Raw genomic sequence first — 21290 nt, forward strand, 5'->3', positions numbered from 1 at the left:
CTCCACCGCTCGGGGGACATTGTCCCTTTAAATCGCTCCCCCCGCCGCCCCGCCCCCCCGGCGCGCCGCCGTGACCTCAGCGCGACAGCCCCGCCGCGCCGCCATGATGGGGAGGTCCAGGCCCCCCCATTCCCCCCCCCCCCCCGTGCCGCCCGGGGTGGGGGGGCGGTCAGCGGGCGCGCCGCCATATTGGGAGTGGCCAGGCGGGTCACACTTAAAGGGCCCGCGCGGCCTGAGAGTCCAGGGAGAGGGTCTGTTTCCATGACAACACACTTGTCCCCCTGCCCCCAGTAGCTCCTCATCACCCTACTGGTTCTTCCAATGCTAGGCCTGCGAATAGCAGCAGAAGAGTGAGGAGGGGGCAGAGAAGTTCCCCCCTGAGTCATTTATAGGTCACTGAGAACTCCACCCAGCCAATCCTTATCCTTCAGTCCCTTGCCCCCAGTCGGCTACCTTCCAACCACAAGCCTTCTCCCTCCTTTCGCATTATCCACGCTGGACTTCAGCGCCTCCATGCCCCTAGAGCTGCCCTAGGTCCCCAATATTAAGCCCCTTTTCTCCATCCAACCCCAAGGATCACAGCCTCCAGAACTACCCCATTGTGAGTACATAAGAAGTCTGTGGCCTTCTCCCATCCACCACCTATCCACACGTTCAACCACCATTCATCTCCCCACTCATTCATCCACACACTCAACCAACCACTCATCTATCCATTCAATCAACTAACCACCTATCCACCCATCCATCTAAACACCCACTCAAACCACCCATTCACTTCCCATCTACCCACTCATCCATCCACCACTCAACCAACATCTGGTCCTGTGAGCCAGCTAGCCACCCACCCAAACCCCCACAACCCATCTGAACACCCACTGAGTCCACCCATCCACATCCCATCTACCTGCTCACCCACCCACCACACAAGTAAATACTTACTTATCCATACAACCAAGCAAGCATCCACCTATCCCTGCACACACCCTTTCACCCAGCCATGCAGGGTGGGTGGGTGGACCAGCCATGCATGGTCCATGCTTGGGCCATGGACCCAAGCCATGTCCATCTTTCAGTTGCACATTTACTTGCCTCCTCCGTTAGAGTGTAAGCTCCATGAGGACAGGAGTCCCATCTGCCTTGTTCATTATTGGTTCCCCACTGTATAGCTCAAGAGTCTCAGGAGACCCCGACAAATATTCATGCAATATATATAACCACTTACTCAATTAACTCACATATTTATTTTCCACTGTGATCCAGGTCTCTTCTAGGCAGACACACCTATCTGGGCTATCTGCCTACTTACTCACCTACCAGGGCAAATATTCACCAAATGCTAACCTATTTACTTGCCTACTGTCCCATTCACCTTACCTCCCACCCATCCGTTCACCCATGATTCAAATGTCCACTCATTTACCCAACCAACACCCACGGAGCTCAACGGTCTTCACACCTACTCACCCCTTCCTCCATCTGCCTCCCAGACCTATGCTTTCCCTATCATGAGGGAGTTGGCGTGGGACTTGGGGGCCTAGGAAGATGCTATCATCTGGGGACTGGGCTTCATTGAGAAGCAGGTACTGCCTCTAACAATGATGAATACCTTTTATCGAACACCTTCAACTATGGGTCTTCTACTGTGTAAGAAACTTTAGATCCACTTTACAGAAGAGGAAATTGAGGTTCTGACAGAGTAAAGGTCTAAGGTCACACAGCTGGTGAGAATCTCCTCATGTATCCCTTCCATGAGACCTCTAATTAGGAGTGAATTTGGGAGACCTGAATGGTGGGAGTGGGGTGCTTTCTGACTGGCAACACTTAGGGGCAAAAAAATCCATCGATTTTACTGAAATCAAAATTTTACTGGGTAACCTCATAGTGCCAGACTTTTTGGCAGCTAAAGCTCCACTCCCTACTGTAGGCCACTTAGGGCTGGAACAGGGGTCGGACAGGCCTCGGGGACGGCCATCTGCTCCCAGACCACGTGGGGCAGCGTGGACAGCTCAGGTGGTATCTCCGTTGATACACGGTGGTTTGAGGGGGAGGGACTGGCTCCGGGATCCCGGCGTTCTTGAAAGAAGCTGCAGGCTTTGCACCACATTCCTCAGCTGGACCTGAGTACTCTCCATCTCAGCCAGGCGGCGCTCCTGGAGAGGCAGTGGCAGTGGGCTCGGAGCCAGGGGTGGGTCGCACCCCAACCCTGGTTCCCTCACCGCCCACATCTTCCCCGCGGCTGGGGCAAGGGTCTCACCAGACTTTTCAGCCTGTGATCCTCACCGCTTGGACGGCCACTCTCTGGATCCAACTGCGAGGTCCTGTGGGGATCAGGGGCAAGAAGGGAGGGTCAGAGGCTGAGAAACTCCGCTCCAGCTCCGGGTTGGGCAGCCAGGAAATCAGGGGGCGGGGCTTGGTGCGGAGGCGGAGTTTGTCTACACTAGGGGGCGGAGCCTAGATAAAATTGAAGCCCGGGCTGAATCAGAGCCTCGAATGGCTGGGAGGAAAGAACCGAGCAATTCTTGGGGGACGGGGCTTGGACAGTCTGGGTGAAGTGGGGACCGCGATGGAGGTGTGCCCAGATTGAGAAGCCCGGGACCAACCGTTTTGGGAGGGGCTGATTGAGGAGTGGGGCCTAGAGGATAGGACTCGCCAGCGAACTGGGGTGGGAGGAACTAAGAGGGGGGAGAGACAGGTGTGTTGGGGCGGGGCTGGCAGAGGGGCGTGGCCTGTCAGGAGTGATTTGAGCGGGATTGAGAGGCAGGGCCTGAATGAAAGTGGGGCCACGGCAGATCTGATTACAGCGGGCTGACCCGGGGGCAGAGCTAATGGAGAGGGCGGGGTTCACCCTTGGCGGAGCCTGGAGTCCAGGTCTTGCAGCTGGTCCTGAAGCTGCTCCTGCCTCTCCATCAAAGCCCGGATGTCGGTGCCCAGCGACTCCACGAGGCGGGACAGAGCCTTCTGCTCCTCGCGCAGGGCGGCCACCTCACACTGCAGCTCTAACTGTGGGAAGGGAGCAGCTGTAATCTGACCCGTCGTCCCGCCCCATCTTCTCCCCGAAAAACCCAGACCTCCTTGTCCCTTGCGCTCTGCCTCCTCACTGCCCTGCTCCGTTAGGAAACCTCGCTCAAGTTTTGCAAAGGAGGAAACTGAGGACCTAAGAGGGTTGCAAACTAGCCCCGGGGTCACACAGCGCAGCGAGCTCGGTATTTGAACCCAGACCTGCCTGGCTTCTTGTCTTTCCAGTCCCGTCTTCCCCCCCTGTGCAGAGACCTGAGCTGGACCTCACCTTGCCCACGGGTCGGTGCGTGCCCAGTGCCTGGTCTCTGTCCCGCGGCTGGTCCAGCTGGCGCTGCCACGGCACCGAGGGCTTCCGAGGCAACGATGCTGAGGCCCCTGTCCAGGGCCGGCCGCGGGGAGCGGGCCCCGCGCGTAGCGAGCTTTTGGGTCGTGGCCGTGGCCCTGCAGAGGGGCGGCGACGAGCTGGGCGGCCCGCAGGGACGCTCTGCGTGCGCTGCACCGGCCGGGGCAGCCTCGGGGGCCGCTCTTCGTCCGGCTGCGGTCGCGCCCAACTCCCTGCGCCGTGAACGCTGCGTAGGGACTGGCTCTTGGAGATGAGCGGGGTGTGCTTGGGGAGATCCCGGGGAGCCAGGAAGCCTGGCTTCTCCCCTGCAGAGAAACTGGGAGGAGAACGGGGGGCGGGGAGCTCAGATCCTTGACTGGCCCCTGAGCTGACCCCAAACCTACCTCTGACCAGAAATGATTCCACTTCTGATCTTTTCTATGCGACCCCGTCGCTGATGGAATCACATTTCCACCTCTGATCTTGCCCTGGACTTCTGACAATACTGTCCTCTCTATGATCTTCGACCTGACTCCAATGAAACTTTTGACTCCTCTCTAGCCTTGTCCCTGACTTTTGACACAAGGTGATTCTTGACCTGACTATCTCTGTAACCTCTGATTTCAATCTGACCCTGGGCTAGACCTCTGCTCACAGGAATATCCCCTTTCTGCCCTACCTGACCCTCCTTTTGTCCCTGACCTCTGACCTGAAGCTGACCCTGTCTGCCTCCGCACAGACCATGGACCCTGACTGTGACCATATGACTTTATGTATAACCCTTGACCCCATTTGACGCTGGGCCTGATGGACTTACCATACGAACCCTTCCCTGACCCTTGATGGTGCATCTTAACATCAGACCCTGATCTGACCCCTGATTTGATCCCCTCCACAACGTATCACTGAAACCTGACCCTCATCACTGACCACAATATCACTTTCTCTGTCTGACCCCAAATGTGACCTCTCCCTGACCTCTGCAATGACCAATCCCCACCTTGGGCTCCAATTTGACTCAGTACCATACTGTGAGCTTCTCTCTGATCCCTCAGGTGACCCCATCTCCAGCCTCTGACCTTTATGCAACACTGTTTCTGAGACAGAATCCCAACGTGACCCTGTTCCTGACTGCTGACATGATCTTGTCTTCACCTCTGACCCCAGTCTGACCCTGTGCTTGCCTTTGGTTCTGCCTCTGCTCTCACCCATCAGAACTGGACCAGACTTGAGGCAGCAGGTTACCTGCCATGAACTTGGGCTGGGGGTGGTGGGAGACGCATCGGCACAGTCACAGGTACAGGCCGGCCCTCCTCAATGGCTCGCAGGATGGTGGGCAGGGGTTCCAGGCTGTCACGGGTTGCCTAATGAGGCATGGAGGGAGAATGGTAAGCAGCTCTTTAGGTCCGGAGGCCTCTTGCCGCCCTCCCTACCCCACACACACCCTGGGCTCTGGCTATACCTGGTCAAGTTCAGCAAAGATGGTACAGAGCTGGGCGTGCAGGACTGCCAGCTGGAGGGCTAGGTCACTGCTGCCCTGGTAACCACTGGGTGCTGCATCCACATCCACCATGGCCACTTGGTCCAGGAATTGTTGCATGGCTGGCCCATGATCCTCCAGGAAGCTGTTCATGAAGCCCATGTAGGCCTCCTTCTCACCAAACCTGGGTCAAGGGTGGACGGGGTGGATCAAACTAGTCATCTGCCACCCCACTCCCCTGGCATACCGTCAGGGATGTCCCAACCAGGGCCACCCAGCCTCCCAGCTAAGGATGGGGCCAGCCTCCTAGCACCTACGGGGCACTGTTGGCGAGGTTCTGGATGACCTTGGCGATCAGTGTGAGGGCGCGGGCTGGGCCAGGTGCGGGGTGCTCTGGTGCCAGACCAAAGAGGCTGGGTGCCAGGATGGCAGGACACAGGAGCCGCAGGAAGAGAGAGGCACACACCAGTCGGGGGCCCAGTGCCTCAGAGCCACGGGCCTTGCATGCTTCTCTCCAGCCTGAGAACACAGTGCCCAGCTCTGCTGGGAACCAGCTGGGGCAGAAGAGGCGATGGTCAGAGGGGGAAGTAGGCATAAAGGTCATATTCATGTAAAAGTCCTAAGGTCAGACGTCAGGAGTCACCTACATTGTGGGTTCCAGGATTGGAGACACTGGGGATAATAACACTTGGGGTCAGGATTTATGGTGTAAGTATTGTGGTGACCTCTGGAGTCAGTAATCTTGGAGGTGGGGATACAGGTTGACATGGAGATATAGACCATGAGCTTGGGATGTAGCTATAACTGGATAGGAGATTGGGGTGCCAGATTACACTATATAAAGTAGAATGGACTTGAGGTTACAGGGTAACCTAGGTTCAGAAATCACGGTATTGATGTCCCAAGTGACATGGGACTAGACGTATGGGTTCACCTAGGGTCAGAATTCAAGGAACTGGAATCCCAGGTTTTTTGTGATCAGTTGCATGGGATTTGGGGATCAGGGTCATTTAAGGTCAAGGTCATGGGATTGGGGGGTTAGCATCACCTAGAATCAGAGGTCATGATTGAGGTCCTATGTTAACTGGGGTCAGGTGGCATGGAATTAGGGTATGGGGCCACCTGTAGCTAGAGGATAAGGAATTGGGTCCCAGGTTATTTGGGGTCAGTAACCCCAAGTTGACATGACATTGGGAATGGGTTGTCATATTTAGCAAATACAAGTTCAGGACAAACAGTAAACTTGAATTTCAGATTAAACAATACATATTTTTTTTAGTAAAAGGATGTCTCAACTGTTGCATCACATTTAACTAGGCATCCCGTATTTTAGCTGGCAACCCCAATTAGGAGTCACGGTTATTAGCACAGTGGATGAGATGTAGGGGTAGGCTCAGGGGCTGGGGCCCTGATTCTTACTTGTAGGAGTGGATGATGTTTTGGAAGACTTCCTCACAACTGTTTCGCAGTCTGGCCTGGTGCTGTGGCAGCTCTGGGGGAGGGCACTTGCTGGGGTCCACTTCACAGTCCTCAGTGGAAGCACAGAGACGCCGCACGACCTGCCCTGCAGCACAGCACAGCCAGACAGCGGCCAGGGCCGTGACCACCAGAACCCACCACACTTGGCCTCCAACTCCATGTCCAGCTTCCTCTGGAGACACCTAACATCTTTGGGGGAGCCCCCAGTTGCCTCCAGGATTTCAGCACCCCCAAAGGCACCACCCACTACCAGCATCCAGGTTACCTAGAAGCTCCCAGATCTTCCTTGGGGTTCCCTAGCGTGCCCAGACAGCCTCTGACATCCACTCTCCGACTCACCCAGAGTCTCTTGGAGGTAATCCTGTGCCACCAGCTTCATGTACTCATCGATGGCCTTGGTGGCCAATGTGTTTTCCCGGAACAGCAGCGCCTCACGGCCTCCACTGCGCGCCAGCTCTGCGGTGCCCAGATCTGTCACCAGTGCCTGGGCACAGTGGAGTTCACGTTGCGCGGGTTGCAGACTGAGCCAGGGGGAATACGAGCCCTTGGCCAATCACTCACACCTGGGACACAGGCCCCGCCCCTCATAGGCTGCCGCTCAGGTCCGGTCCTCACTCCTAGGGCTCACGGGGCCGGAACCTCCACCCCTCGCAGCAGAAAATTAAATCTTTCAGCTCAGAGTCTCTGCTCAGGCCCCACCCCTCGCAGCTGAAGCTCAGGTCCCGCCCCTGATGGTGCCCCGCCCCTCGTCTGTGCAACTGGGGTCCTGCGCCACCTGCCCCCCTACACCCTGCTCCCCGGGGCGCGTGATCAGTCAGCCTCGGGTCACTCGCGTCCGCCCCGTCGCAGTGCCGCACCTGCGCCCGGCCGGTGGCCTGCAGCACGCGCACCATGGAAGCCGCCAGCTCCTCCTTGGCCTGGGCAGACAACGCGGGCTCCAGCGCCCCGCAGAGGCGCGCGTAGTGGAAGGTGAGGAACTCCGCCAGCTCCTTGTAGCGCTCCGACGGCAGCACGCGCAGGCGCCGCGCCCGGATCCGCGCCCGCAGCGCTGCGCCTGCTGGCGCCCCGAGCAGCGGGAACCAGCGCTCCAGGCCCGCGGCGGGCGCGCGGGGGACGCCCAGCTCCTCCAGTGCCAGTGACACGCGGCCGAGCGCCGCTCCCCCTGGGCCAGCTCCGCGCAGCCGTAACGACAGGCGACGCGCCGGAGGCAGCGCCTCGAAGTGGAAGCGCTCGGCCCAGAAGAGCTGGCCCGGGCCAGCCCGCGGCGCTGTGCGCGCCAGCAGCGCGCCGTCCAGCCACAGCTCGGCGCGCACGCCTGCTGTCCCCGCCGCCGCTCGGGGCAGCCCTTTTGCCTCGTGCACCCACACGCTCAGCCACGTCTCTTCCCGCTCCAAGTTGTCCTGCGGACGGGAGTGGGTTGGGAGGAGGCGTCGGTGCTCGACGTGGGGACCGTGCCCCCAGGGAGATCGCTGGGCCCTTGGGGGGAGACAGGGCCCACGGCGGTCTCAAGGTGGTTCTGCGAAAGCCCTCCTGCTTTTCTGGGCTCTCGCGGCGAGATCCGGACTCCAGGGTAAGGAGTAGCCGCGGGGTGGGGACTTGGCGTTTGCCTGGTAGGCGGGGCTTTGGGGGCAAATAGGGCCCGGAGTGAATAGAAGGCACGCGATTTTTTGTGCCAGGAGCTGGTAATGGAAGGAAGCTAGGGAGGGTCTCGGAGTGGTTGCAAAGGTGTTAGCGGGGAGGTGTATCTCAGAGGCCGCGTTAGGGCGCCGGTGAGGGGTTGGGTGGGGGGAAGGGCGGGGCCGTGACCATGGCCGAGGGCGGGGCCTTCATGTCCCACTAATCTGTACTGACCTGGCTGGGTTGGAAGTGGCGGCGAAGGTCCTCCATCCAGCGGTCTCTCTCAGCGGCGGAGCGACAAGAAAAGCAGCGGCTCCCGCCCGCCCAAGTTACCTGTTGGGGATGAGGATCCAAGGGTTGAGGCCAAGGTGGAACCAAAGGGTCGGGGTCAGAGGGAGAGTTGTCTGCATTTACCTGGAAACAGTGAGGCTCCTCCAGGAGGCTGGGATGCAGTGGCCAGACACGCACATCCCGCTCAGCACCCAAGTCGAGCTCGGAGAGCGTGGCCAGCGATTCCCGAGAGCCCAGAGCACTGGGAGGCCTGAGGAGGGGGCGGTTGGATAAGTGGTCGTACTTCTCTCCTCCCCACCAACCCACCCCCTACAGCCTGAAGGGTGGAGAGAGGCCAGGATGAACTTGAAACGAAATCGGACTTGAACCTAACCTTTTAGGATAAGCTCAACTCCTCATGGTGGCCTGTATGACCTCATATGGTACAGTCCTTGTCACCTTTTGACCTCATGTGCCTCCAATGAATCCCTTTCTCTGAACTCCAGTCATACTAGCCTTGTTTTTGTCACTCCGTCTGGCCCCTTGGCCTTTGCACTCCCTGCTTCCTAGCCTGGAATACTTTTCCTGCCCCTCTTGGCCTGGTTGACTTCCATCCTTCCTTCAGATCTTAGCTCATGTGTCCCTTCCCTGACACTCCCAGACCAGGGTGTTGACTTAGTTCCTGATTGAGAGTTATTGTGTCAAACTCTGCCCCCGCCCCCCTTCTTTCAGTGGCTCCAGTATTGCTCAACATGCGGCCGGACACAGCCGGGGCTGTATCGGGGTTTTGGTGAAGGGGGGGAATGATGCAGGTGGAGGTGGAGGGCGCAGTGTTGAATCCCAGTCCCTCCGGCCCCTCAGAGACACTTACCCATCCCGGGAGGCATTGGCTCCAAGCTCTGACCTGGCCTTTTTCTTCTCTTTCAGCCTCTTGAGCAATCCCTGTGGGAAAGGGGATATCAGGTGGGCAGAACCTTGTTCTCCCTCCTCAGCTTCTTTCCCCCCGGGGTGTCCTGGATGGTCTGCTGGTTTGCAGGGGGGACCACAAGCTCAGGCTGTATTAGCAGTAATAATAAAGGCAAGCAATAGCCCCGCTTTCTAAAGCACCAATCCTGGGGCGCCTGGGTGGCTCAGTCGGTTAAGCGGCCGACTTCAGCTCAGGTCACAATCTCGCAGTCCGTGAGTTCAAGCCCTGCGTCATGCTCTGGGCTGTTGGCTCAGAGCCTGGAGCCTGCTTCCGATTCTGTGTCTCCCTCTCTCTCTGCCCCTCCCCCGTTCATGGTCTGTCTCTCTCTGTCTCAAAAATAAATAAATAAATAAAAAGTTTAAAAAAATTAAAAAAAAATAAAGCGCCAATCCTAGGCTATTCTGCATTCTCTACTAACTTCTCATAAACAGCCCTGAGAGGGAGGTTCTCTCATTATTGCCATTTGACAGATGGGGACACTGAAGCCATAGGTGGGTCAGTGACCTGCCCAAGATCACCCAGTAAGAGTCCCCTTTCATCTCTGAGGCTCTGGGAGTCTTTGCTGTCCCCTCTGCCTCCCACTGGATGCCTCACCCGAACGTTGTGGACCTGGTTGGGGCCAGCAGCCTCTGGCTCGGTCTTTCCGGGGGTCCGATCTGTAGACGGTCAGGGGTGGAAGGTTGGGGGGTGGGATCATCTTGGATTCTGCCCCACCTTGACAGGTTCCCAAATGCCCCAGCCCTCCCCACCTCTGAAACAACTCACCTGGATCCCTGAGGCTCCCCATGGCTACCTGGATGCTGCCCCCAGAGCTAGCACTCCCCAGCCTGGGCCGGCGAGGACCCTGTTCTCCAGAAAAGTGGGTAGTCATAAAGGGGAGCCAGGCAGGCAGACACATTTCCATTACCCTCTCCCGCCACTCTCTTCTGTCTCCTTCCCACCCTCTTCTTCCCTCCCCTTGCTCCTGTGCCCCTTCTCACCTCCTCCTCACTGCCAAGCAGCACCAGCTTCCCATCAAGCAGGGTGAAGGCCCCAATGTTCCAGATGGGTACGTCAGGTGTGGGGGCCTCCGGGATCTGTGGGGCAGGGGTCTCTGGCTCTGGCTCAGGCTCTGGGTAGAGGAGGGGGTGCCGGGGACATAGGAGTCTTTCCCTCTCCATTCATAGAGGCTCATCAGGGGGTTCCCTCCCAAGTATCTCCTCTCCCCCTGGCCCCAGCCCACCCGGCAGCCATGTCAGGCTGTTGTTGGACAAGTTTCCACCCCTCTCTGGACCTTGTCCCTCCAGGCCAGGGGTGGTGGACACATGTACCCTGTACTGTGTTTACTACTCCACACGCCTTCTCTCATTTAATCCTCCAAAAGCCATTCAAAGGGCTATTAGAACCCCCATTTTGCCAAGGAGGAAACTGAAAACCAGAGAGGTTGAGTGACCTCCCCAAGGTCACACAGCTTGTGCGTGGTTGAGCCAGGCTTCGGACACAAGCATTCTCTTAACCAAGACAGCAGGTTGATCTAGGAGGTTAAAGAGCAAGCCAGCATCCTTGGTTCCTTACATAAATAACTATTATAAGGTGGAAAGCATTCAACATTTGAGAAAGGAATAGAAAAAAGATCAGGGTAGGGGGAGGTGGTGGTGCAGTGGGTCAGGAAAAGCCTCCAGAGACAGTAGGTTTTCAGCGGGTCTTGAACAGCAGGTTGGATGTTGACAGAGATGGTGGCAAGATGGGACAGTGGCAAGAGCAGTTTGAGCAAAGGCTGGGAGATGGCAGATGCCCAGGAAAGGCAAGAAGGGCTCAGAGAGCTCAGAGGCAAGAGGGAAAGGTCCAGGAAGAGATTGGTGCAGAAACTTGGGTGCCAGTTAGAGAATTGTGGGATTTCATCCTGGGGGTAATGGGGAGCCATGGGTGGCATTTGAGCAGGGGAGAAGCAGAAGCAGTCTTGCTTGTTGGAACTCTCTCTGGATCCTGTGGAGTGGGAGGTTGAAGTGATACATCTGCAAAATGGGCATATGAAAAGAGCTTCCAGGAATAGAAGGGCTGAATTAACCCCCCAGATTACCTGTCACCCTATGGTTTTCCCATCAGGGGAATAAATAGCTCCACTTGTTCGTAGATCACTTAGAACATACCGGGCCCTGGGCTGGTGCTACGTTCATGCTACATTCGTACATACATTCAATCTTCATGGCCTATCCCTTACTCTTCTAGATCCCTCTGTGTAACAGCCCAATCTATCACTTTCTGTTTACTGTCTGTCATGCCCAGTATGAGCTACATGGGGCAGGCAGTTTCATCCGTTTTGTTCACTGCTGCGTCCTTAGTGACTAAATCAAGGCCTGGCATGTAGTAAATGCTTGACAGATCTCTGTTTGAATGCATGAATGAATGGATGAATGAATGAATGAATGAATGAATGTGAATTAAATAAAATATGCTTTAAGGTACGGATTATGATCCCCACTTAGCTGATGGAGAAGCTGAGGTCCAAGGTGAAGGAACTTAAGATATGGAGGCCAGAGGGCTAGAGAGCAGGAGGCAGCTGAGATGATACCCAGGCAGGAGAGAATGAGCTGGGCTATTGGATATGAGGAGAGACCCACTGGGGCCAAGAGCCATTTGGTATCTGGGCAGGGCTACCCTTAGTGTAGTCCCATTCCCTTCCCCAGGGTGGACCCCCAGCACGCAGGTCCCTGACCACTCCCCCCTACCCCCAGTCCCTGTGTGAGGGGGAAGAGGGAAGAGGGCAGCTGGGCCCCAGCCACTTCCTGTTGGGCTTTTGCACTCCCCACAACTTCCTGTGTCTGTAGGGCTGATGCTCCGGAGGCAGACAAAACCCAAGCATCCGGCCTCCCTCCCAGCCTGGGTGGGGGAGCCATGTACCTGGGGCCTCTGGCTCTGGCTCTGGTTCCAGCGATGGGCTCTTATGCCTCCCCCAGAGGGTCTTGGATAGCCGGAGGCGGCTTGTGCGTGATTCCTTGGGGGGCGAAGAGAGGACACGACGGAACAGCGAGCGAGAGGCTGGCTGACTGCTGACCACGGGCTCCTGGTGGCTTAGTGCCCTCCCCCAGCCTGCAAGTCGGCCCCAGCGGGACCCTCCAGCTACTTTCTCCCCATCACCCCCTGTGTGCCAGCGGTAGGACGTTAGCAGGGACGAAGCTGCAGGCTGGGTTTGGGAGGCCTTGCACGGTGATGATGGGTTCATGGCAGGGGTTCTCCTGGGGGACAAGAGGGTGACAGTTCTGCCCAGTGTGTTCCCACATGCTGTCCTCATCTTGGCCCCCTCCCCACTCTCAGCTCTGCCCCCAGGGAACCCCCTTAGTGGCCACACGCACTCCCTCCCTTACCTTGATTTCCCGACCAGCCCCAAAATCGGCAGCCGTCTGCACCCTGCCTGGCTTCCTCCCGCTGAACGCAACTCCACGTGACCCTGTCTGTCCCACCCCACCCCACAGCCAGGCTGGGAGGGCACAGTGGGGGCAGGATGCAGGAGGAGAGGAGGTGAGAGGTGACTGAGTAGGACCCAGAATCTCTCACTGCCTGGGAGGCAGCCTCTCTGAGCCTCAGATACCTTCTCTGCGAAATGGGTACATACTGAACAAGTGCTGGTGAGAATACGGAGCACCTCGAGGTCTCTGCTGGTCAGAGTGTAGATCAATTCACCTAAGGTGGAAAACTGGCACGATCTACTAACATTGACTATACAGCTCTCCTCTGACCCAGCAGTTGCAGTGGGAGGTATACATCCAATAGACCTACCAGTGCTGTCTGTAATAGTCCCAAGCTGGAGGCAACTCAAGTGTCCGTCTACTGGAGAAGGAATAAGTTGTGTCTCTTCCCACAGTGGAATACTATGCAGCAACGAAATGAACAAACTGCTGAATGGTTGAACTTGGATGAATCACAAACAGTGAAGAGTAAATACCGTGTAGTTCCTTTGACATAAAGTTGCAAGGGAGGCAAAACTATGTGCAACAAGTCAGGATTTCGGTCTCCTTGGGAAGAGGGTAGTGGAGCATCTGGGAGTTGATTTTTTTTTCCCCTAATTGAGGTGAAGGTCACATAAGAAATTTAACGTGTCCCATTTCTCGAACTGGGTGCTGGTGACACTGTGTGTGTTCTGTTTTGAAAATTTATTGAGCTGTACATTTCGGTGCACTTCCCCGTATCTCTGTTATACCTCGGTGAGTGTTTACTTGTAAAAAGAGGTGAGCAAGTGCTGTTCTGAGAAATAAATGAGTCAGCATGAGAGTCCGTCGAATCCTGGCCCAGGAGTGGGCTCCAGTGCCAGCTGGTCCTCTCACTGTGTGACCTCCAGCAAGTCACTTCCTCTCTGAGCCTCGGTTTCCTTATTTGTACAACAAGACGATAGCATTGGTTACAGAAGGTTCATAACGGGAGCCTTGGCTTATTCATTTATTCAATAAATGCTTCCTGAATGCCTACATAATATGTACTAGGTGCGGGAGAAGCCACGGGGAACAAAATGGATTTGGTTCTTGCCCTCCTGGAGCTCACAGTCCCATGAGGAAAACAGATCCTGAATATAAACGCCAGACATTTCTAGCTGGTGGGTAGGAATTGGAGGAAAATAGACTGGAGTAGAGGCTGAGCAGAAGTGAAAAAATCCAGGAGGACCTCCCTGAAGAGGTGACACTTGGGACCCAAGGCATAAGGAGCTGACCATGGGAAGGGCATGCCAGGTAGAAGGAAGAGTTTGTGCAAAGGCAAGGGTGACCAGAATCCACAGGATGGGGTGGGTAGGATCACATTCATGGACACGTGGCCTGGGCAGGCGTCCAGGACCCCCACACATAGAAAGTCTCCAGACTACATTTAATGCTTTGCTGTCACTGTCTTGAAGTTCCTGCTTTAAAACAAATGTTTTTTGAGGCGCCTGGGTGGCTTGGTCGGTTAAGCGTCCGACTTCGGCTCAGGTCATGATCTCACAGTCTGTGAGTTCGAGCCCCGTGTCGGGCTCTGTGCTGACTGCTCAGAGCCTGGAGCCTGTTTCAGATTCTCTGTCTCCCTCTCACTGTGACCCTCCCCCGCTCAGCTCGATCTCTCTCTGTCTCAAAAATAAATAAACGTTAAAAAAAATTAAAAAAATGTATTTTTATTTACTTAGAGAGAGAGAGAGAGAGAGAGAGAGAGAGAATCCCAATCAGTCTCCACACTATCAGCACGGAGCCCGATGCGGGGCTCGAACCCACCAACTGCGAGACCATGACCTGAGCCGAAGCCAAGAGTTGGATGCCCAACCCACTGAGCCACCCAGGCACCCAGAAGTTCCTGCTTTTTGGACAGAGGGCTCTGCATTTTCATTTTGCCCTGTGCCTCACAAATTCTGTAACCCATCCCAAGGTGCAGGATCTTCCATGAGGGCCAAAGACCCTTTTCCTGGAGCTGGACATGTGCACAGAGGTGTATACACCTTAGGTATGTCCACCTCATTCTTACTGCATTCAATCCGGTCACTGTGCACACACGCAGAGTTTCCCCGTGTTCTGATGTGTCCCTGAGTCTTTCCCACTTCACTGAATACTGATCCACTCCCAACTGCCTGCATTTTTGCTGGAGATCTTTCTCTGATGTATGGCGCCCACTCTCCCTCTCTACGCAACAAGCAGCCCCAAAGTGCCAGAGAATTAATACCTCCCCAAGATTAGCCCTTAGCCAACGACTATGAAGTCTGGAGAATCAACACCCAGCTCCCTTGCCTCTTGAGTGGGACAACTCTGAGGGGCGTGTCTTACACTGTCCCCCAGAGGTCCCTGGTGGGATTGAGCTGCATGTCCCCACAACAACTTGCTTGATAATGCACCCTTTCCTGGATGCCTTCCCGTCCCTACCTCTCTTCCTGCATCCCCAACTGATATGTCCTAGGATCACCTTCACCTCCCAAGCAAACTACTTGCGTTGGCATTCTTGTCTCTGGCCTGCTTCTAGGCAAACGCAAATTAAAACAATGTGTGCAAACACGGATGGTGCACAGACACGGGCTTTCTTTCCACTGTCTCTTTATTGGAGGTCTGAGGCTGGCAGGATCATTGCAGGTGGCTTCCTTCCGGATCTTCTAGAAGCCCTCCTGGCTGTTCTGGGTTTCACATTCTAGAAAATAGAGGGCAGTGTGAGGCTTGGGGAGTGGGGGAGGTGGGCCTGCCCCCATCATGGTGGGACCCTGGATAGGGAAGAGGACAGAAGCCCAAAGTGAGGGGGTGAGTACGATGCAGACTGCGAGCCAGCTTAACGAAATAGGGTTAAGGATGAGATTGTGCAGGTGTGAATATAGAGGTGTTTAGGTGATCGAGGGCAGGGGGTAGGTGGGATCATTAGGCCAAGGCTGTGCTGGCTGTACATGGATTGCTCCAGCATAAGAGCTGCCATCAGGGGTCAAGGAAGCTGGGGCGAGCAAGCATCCTTAGGGCTGAGATTGGGCAGAGGATGGCAGCACAGTTAGAAGCTGGCTAGAGGTTGTGCAGGCAAAGGGGTTTTCTGTAGAGGGTCACAGGCTAAGTTAGTGTTGTGTAGACCGAGGGCCTTTTGGGTAAGGGATGGGGTGAGGCCAAGTTTGGGTAGTCTGGGTGAGGGTGTACAGGCAGAAGAGGTAACTTGGGTATAAGTTATGCAGGCCAGGCTGAGGTTGTTTGGGCAGAAAGGCTGTGTAGGGTTGGAGTCCATGCCTTGGTTGGGAGGGCAGAGGTGTTGGGGCTGGGTAAAGGACAAGCTGGCTCGGTCGGGGCTCAGCTGACATTGTGCAAGCAGAGATCAGTGAGTAGGAGCTGTTGTAAGCAGAAGGACTGAAGTCTGGGCCTAGGTTGCCAGAATAGATGGACTGCGAAGGGGCCCAGGAGCCTGGCTGAGGCTGTATGGGCATAGGGGTTGCAGTGAGGAGTCAGGGGCCTGCTGAGGTTGGGCGGGCACACGGGGGTCAGGGGTGAGCTCTGGGCTTGTGCGGAAAGCTGGGCCGCAGGCTCAGGTAGTGTGGGGTCTTGTACTCACCGCAGCGAAGCGCGGCCAGGTGCGCAGCAGGTCGAAGAGCGCGTCCCCAGGACAGTCAGTGCGCACGAGCTGGCGGTGGCCAAGCATCTGGTAGTCTGGCCGCAGGAGGCCAGCGCGCACTGCGCAGCCGGGGAGCACGTCCTGCACGATGTGAAGCGCAGCCTTCGCCGGCAGCTCCGCGGTGTAGTTGCCCACGAAGGCCACGCCGAAGCCGCGGGAGTTGTGGCCGCGTGTGTGCGCGCCCACCCAGTGCCAGCCGCGGCCCTCATACACGTAGCCGTCTGAGCCTACCACGAAACTGTAGAGGGGAGGGGGAAGCAGGCACTAGGCTGCATGAGGGACGCCCTGCCTTTCAGCCGGCCCCCTACCCCAATTCTGCACCCGAACCAAGGGCCACCTCCACGCCAAGTCCCCCCCACTCCTCCCCGGTCGCTCTGGCTCTACCCCGTCCATCCTCTCACCTCTCCCCACGTGCCACCGCAGAAACGGTTCCGTTTTTCTGGATCTGCCCCTCAGCATTGGCCGCGTCCCTTTCTACCCAGCCCCCTCCACATTGTCTCAAGTACAGCTCCTGCCCAATCCAGAGCTCTTTTCTGTCCTAGGTCATATTCCCTCACTGCCCTGTCCCAGACCCAGCTCTTTCCACTGCTCTTTTCTTAGTTCCTACACCAGACCCAAGAATCCCGCCGTTTTGAGGTATTTCTGGTCCCGGTTAAGGCCCAGACCTGAGTCAAGGCCACGGCCCCTCCACCTTGGCTCCACCCACCCCCAAAAAGCCTCCTCTCGCCCTGGCGGCTCCGGTCCAAACCCCGCCCCCCTGGGTCAGGCTCCGCCCACCCCAGGCTCCACCCTGAAAGGTTAGCGCTCGGCCGGGCTCGGTTTACCTGTAGCCAATGTCGTCCCAACCCCGAGTATCTTGGTGGAAGCGTTGCATCGAGCGCATGTCGGCGGCGCAGTGCGCGAAATCCGTGCAGGGTGGCGCCGGCACGTACGTGTGATGTACGTACAAGAACCCGAGGGGCAGCTGCAGCGGCGTCGGGAGGCCCCGATATGGTGCTGCGCCCCAGCGGCAACGGGGGTGGATGGCCGGGCACCCTGCGGAGAAGGGAGTCCAGGGCTGGGGTCAGCCAGCGTTTCTCTGCCTGCCGCCCGCATCCTCGGTAAAGCGCACGTGTGGACCAGTCCTCCAGCCTCCCTCCAGATCTGAGGACATTTCCCCCGGCCGCCATGGGGATCTAACTTAACCAAATTTGACAGCGTCGCAGTCCTGTTGGAATATCTGCTATGACTCCCATCACCTTGAGGATAAACCCCAATAATTTAAGCTCTTGTTTTAAGGCCCGCTACAGTCCAGGACTCAGCACTCTCCAGCTGGCTCTGCTCTGATTTCTAGAGAGGGTCAGCTACGCTGAGAAGAGGGGGATCTCAGCCCCCGTTTATTGCCCTCTAATTGTGTAAAGCTACTTGCTTTACACGCTTCATCTTTCTTAAATCACCCAGAACATCCAAGAGGAAGCAATGATTTTCACTGAAGAAGGAGAGGTTCAGAGAAGTGAAGCAACTTCCCTAAAGATGCACAGGAGTAACTGGCTGAACTTCCATTTGAACCTCTGTGCCTTTGCATGTGCTGAGCCCACCTCCTAGAATGCCCTCTCTCTACCTGTCCCCCGCCTTTTTTTTTTTTTTTTTTTTGGTCGGATGAACTTTTTTTTTTTTTAACATTTATTTCTTTTTGAGACAGGGAGAGACAGAGCATGAACAGGGGAGGGTCAGAGAAAGAGGGAGACACAGAATCTGAAACAGGCTCCAGGTTCTGAGCTGTCAGCACAGAGCCCGACGCGGGGCTCGAACCCACGGACCGCGAGATCATGACCTGAGCCCAAGTCGGCCGCCCAACCGACTGAGCCACCCAGGCGCCCCATTGGTCGGATGAACTTTTACTCAGCCTTTAAGACCCAAATCTAGCCTTTCTTTACCTATGCGGCCCTGCCCACACCGCACCCCCCCCACCCCACCTCCCCCCCCCCCACCTCCCCCCCCCCATCCGCCTGGACCCTTATTTCTCCCTCTGGAATCCCCCAAGCCTAGGGGCTGTTAAATTTAGTTAAATTAGATCCCCCTGGCCACATGAGGCTAAGAGTGTAGCATCTGTGAGATGGGGGGGAGGGCGGGCAGGGAATCACAGGGGATGGGGGCTGTTCTCACCCAGGAAGGCCTCAGTGAATTCCTTGGTAGCGTTGGTTGCTACCTGTGCCAGCTGTTCTTGGCTCATGCCCTGCAGTTGAGGGTGTTTTGGCTCCAGCTTCTGTAGCAGGATGAGGGCCCCCCACACCTGCTGGGTCAATGTAGGGGCTGAAGTCAGAGCAGCTCCGTTCTGCCGTCGGAGGTTGCTGCAAAGTCCTGGATTTCCAGCCACCCCAGCACCATAGTATTGGCTCAGTAGGTGGCTGAGAGGTAGCCGGGGCTCAGGAGTTCGGCTTAGATAATCTCCTAGGAGGGCCCCGTCCAGGGCACCGTTGAGGAAGGCCATGGTGACTGGCGATGCCTTGGAGTCTAAGAGTGTGAAGGTCCGGGGGGCAGATAGCTGGTCCCAGCAACCGTCGGTTCCCAGGCCTGAATGACTCCAGGTCTGAGGGCCCTGGAGGAAGGCCAGACCCAGGTCTCTGGCCAGGGTGACCACCAGGAGGCTGTCCACCGTGGTCGGGGACTTGACTTCGGTACCTGGCGAGGGAGCTTGGACATCCGGAGAGGTGACGGGGACATCTGGAGAGCCAGGTCTAACACCTGGAGAGGTGGGTTTGACATCTAGATCTGCGGCTCTCACATTTGAATACATGGCTCCGACATCTGCAGAGATGACATCTGGAGGGGCATCCCTGAACCCTGGAGATGTGGCTCTTACATCGGGAACCGTGGCTTCAGTGTCTGCAAAGGTGGCTCCAGCATCCAGAGGGCTGGCCGTGCTGTCCAAGGGCAGGTTTACAACCCTGTACCCCTGCAGCCCTGCCTCCAGCCCCGCCAGAAGAGGCTCCACTGCCACCGTTGAGCCATCGGGTGCCAGCACAACTCCATATTCCTGCCCGGCCCGAACACCATGTTGGACCACGTCCTTGGTTAGACCTCGAAGCTCTGGGCTCAGTTGGTGGGGATCCAGCCTGGTGGCCTTGAGACTCCGCCCCTCCAGCAGGAAGTGATGGACAAGATCGCGGGGACCCGACTCCTGGGCTAATAGCAGCCATGCAGAAGCAGTGTGCCTGGCCTTGGTGGCTGGTACCTTCTGCTCGAGCTCAGCCAGGGCCTGGATGACAGAGTCCATGAGCAGGGGCAGGGTTGCTGCAGGAGGACAGACAACATTAGCCCAGTGGCCCAGCACCTCCCCTGCTCCTCCCCCTGCTGCTTTCACATTTTCTCAATGCCCCCAGCTCTTCACTGGACAACCCTGTGACCCCCCAACACCATCCTTGTGTAGATGAGGAAATTGAGGCACAGATAGCCAGTTAAGGAGCTTAGATGATCAGTGAGCACTGGGGAGCCATGTTCATGAGTAGGAGTTCATGTTCATGTTCATGAGCAGGAGAGAGACAGGGCCTGGTTGGTATTCTAAGGCTGCTCCTTTGGCTACCATGTGGAGAATGGATTTGGGGGAGGCTAGAGAAGGGAGAGGGGAGACAGTGTGGAGGTAAGTGATGAAGGTAGCGAAAGCCAGGGTAGTGTCAGTGGGATGGACAAAAATGGGCAGAGCTCCCAGATGCTTTGAGGGGAAAATGGAATTTTTCTTTTCTTTTAATTTTTAATGTTTTATTTTTTATTTCTGAGAGAGAGAGAGAGTGAGCAGGTGAGGGGCAGAGAGAGAGGGAGACACAGAATCTGAAGCAGGCTCCAGGCTCTGAGCTGTCAGCACAGAGCCTGACGTGGGGCTCGAACCCACGAACTGTGAGATCATGACCTGAGCTGAAGCCAGACGCTTAACCGACTGAGCCAACGAGGTGCCCCAAAATGGAGGTTTTAATGGCTTGGAGTTTGGGGGATTTTAGAGGGATAGGTGTCTCTAAGGATGGCCAGGGAGGGGAGAGTGGGCCTGTGCCCTGTGAAGGAAGTGTCAAGTGCCTGACCCCGGAACTGAGGAATGCTGGGCTCGAGCTGAATGGGATGTTGAATGACAGCTAATGTTCATTAAACATTTACCATGTGCCAGGCACCATTCTAGGTGACCTAACCCATTTAATCTTCACAATGACCCTGTGAGCACAGAGAGGCTAAATCGTCTGCCTAGAATCACACAGCTAGGAAGTGACAGAGGCAGGATGTGAACCCAGGAAGTTTTAATCCCTACACTCTTTCTAGAATCCAGGTTCTTCTCCAGACAGTCTCTTCTTTTTGCCTAAAACACCCGTTCCTGCTTCCCCACCAAGTGATTTTTTTTTCCTTCTTCTTATCTTAAATCTATGTCCCCTCCTCCAGGAAACTTTCCTGATTTTTGCTCTTCTGGCTCCAAGTCCTTCCCCCAGCTCCTGAGTCCTGACCCTTTGGGGCTGGCAGCATCTGGAGACTGGAGGTTCCTTGAGACTGGGGCCTCCTGGGGTCTCCAGCCTCACCCTGTACAGGGCTGGACACAGAGAGGGCACAATACACTTTTGCAGAATCGAGTCCCAGCCCCAGGTCTCTGCCTTCTGACCCACCTGTCCCGGGCTCCGGCCGCAGCAGCAATCCAAACAGGACCCAGAGGACACCCTGGGCCACCATTGTGGGGTTCCAGCTTCTGAGGGGCATATCCAGTTGACCTCAGCGGAGACGCTGGCAGAACTGGAAGAGAGAATTGATTGGTGCCTTTGGCTACTGTCAAAGTCCAGTGGTGAATGACACAGCTGCCCCTTGCAGAGCTGTGGGTGGGAGGTAGCAGGAGCATGGGGACAGAGTGCCCTGGGTCAAGGTTGTCTGGTTTCAGGGACTCCCCCATCCTATCCTGTCCCTCCCAGGCTGAGGTCCAGGGTCAGCAAGCCAGGCCCATCCCAGGAGGGGCCCGGAGGCCAAGTAGTTTAGACTCCAACAAACTTCCCATTCCCAAGAGAGGCAGACTGAGGCCGGTCCAGCAAACCCTAACCCCTTCCTATAATTATTGTTCTGGAGCTGCAGCT

The 21290-nt window shown here is 56.4% G+C and overlaps 2 protein-coding genes across 2 annotated transcripts; both read right to left on the reverse strand.

Annotated features, from left to right (window-relative positions):
- Positions 1-1225: 1225 nt before the first annotated feature.
- RASAL3 (RAS protein activator like 3) lies at positions 1226-13455 on the reverse strand. The gene is made up of 18 exons (XM_042928759.1): positions 12501-13455; positions 12037-12371; positions 10137-10267; positions 9922-10000; positions 9751-9812; positions 9061-9131; positions 8334-8460; positions 8154-8252; positions 7160-7702; positions 6642-6786; positions 6243-6387; positions 5141-5377; positions 4806-5007; positions 4589-4707; positions 3290-3680; positions 2849-3003; positions 2258-2321; positions 1226-2153 (listed from the first exon to the last, which is right to left on the reverse strand). Exons 2-18 carry the CDS (start codon positions 12356-12358, stop codon positions 2010-2012), a joined length of 3036 nt encoding a protein of 1011 aa, XP_042784693.1. The 5' UTR covers positions 12359-12371; positions 12501-13455; the 3' UTR covers positions 1226-2009.
- A 1661-nt stretch (positions 13456-15116) lies between these two features.
- Positions 15117-20925, reverse strand: PGLYRP2 (peptidoglycan recognition protein 2). Its single transcript, XM_042927467.1, has 5 exons — positions 20835-20925; positions 18361-19488; positions 17040-17250; positions 16156-16453; positions 15117-15264 (listed from the first exon to the last, which is right to left on the reverse strand). Exons 1-5 carry the CDS (start codon positions 20923-20925, stop codon positions 15175-15177), a joined length of 1818 nt encoding a protein of 605 aa, XP_042783401.1. The 3' UTR covers positions 15117-15174.
- Positions 20926-21290: the final 365 nt, after the last annotated feature.

The sequence above is a fragment of the Panthera leo genome, chromosome A2, assembly GCF_018350215.1.
Source record: "Panthera leo isolate Ple1 chromosome A2, P.leo_Ple1_pat1.1, whole genome shotgun sequence".
Taxonomy (NCBI): domain Eukaryota; kingdom Metazoa; phylum Chordata; class Mammalia; order Carnivora; family Felidae; genus Panthera; species Panthera leo.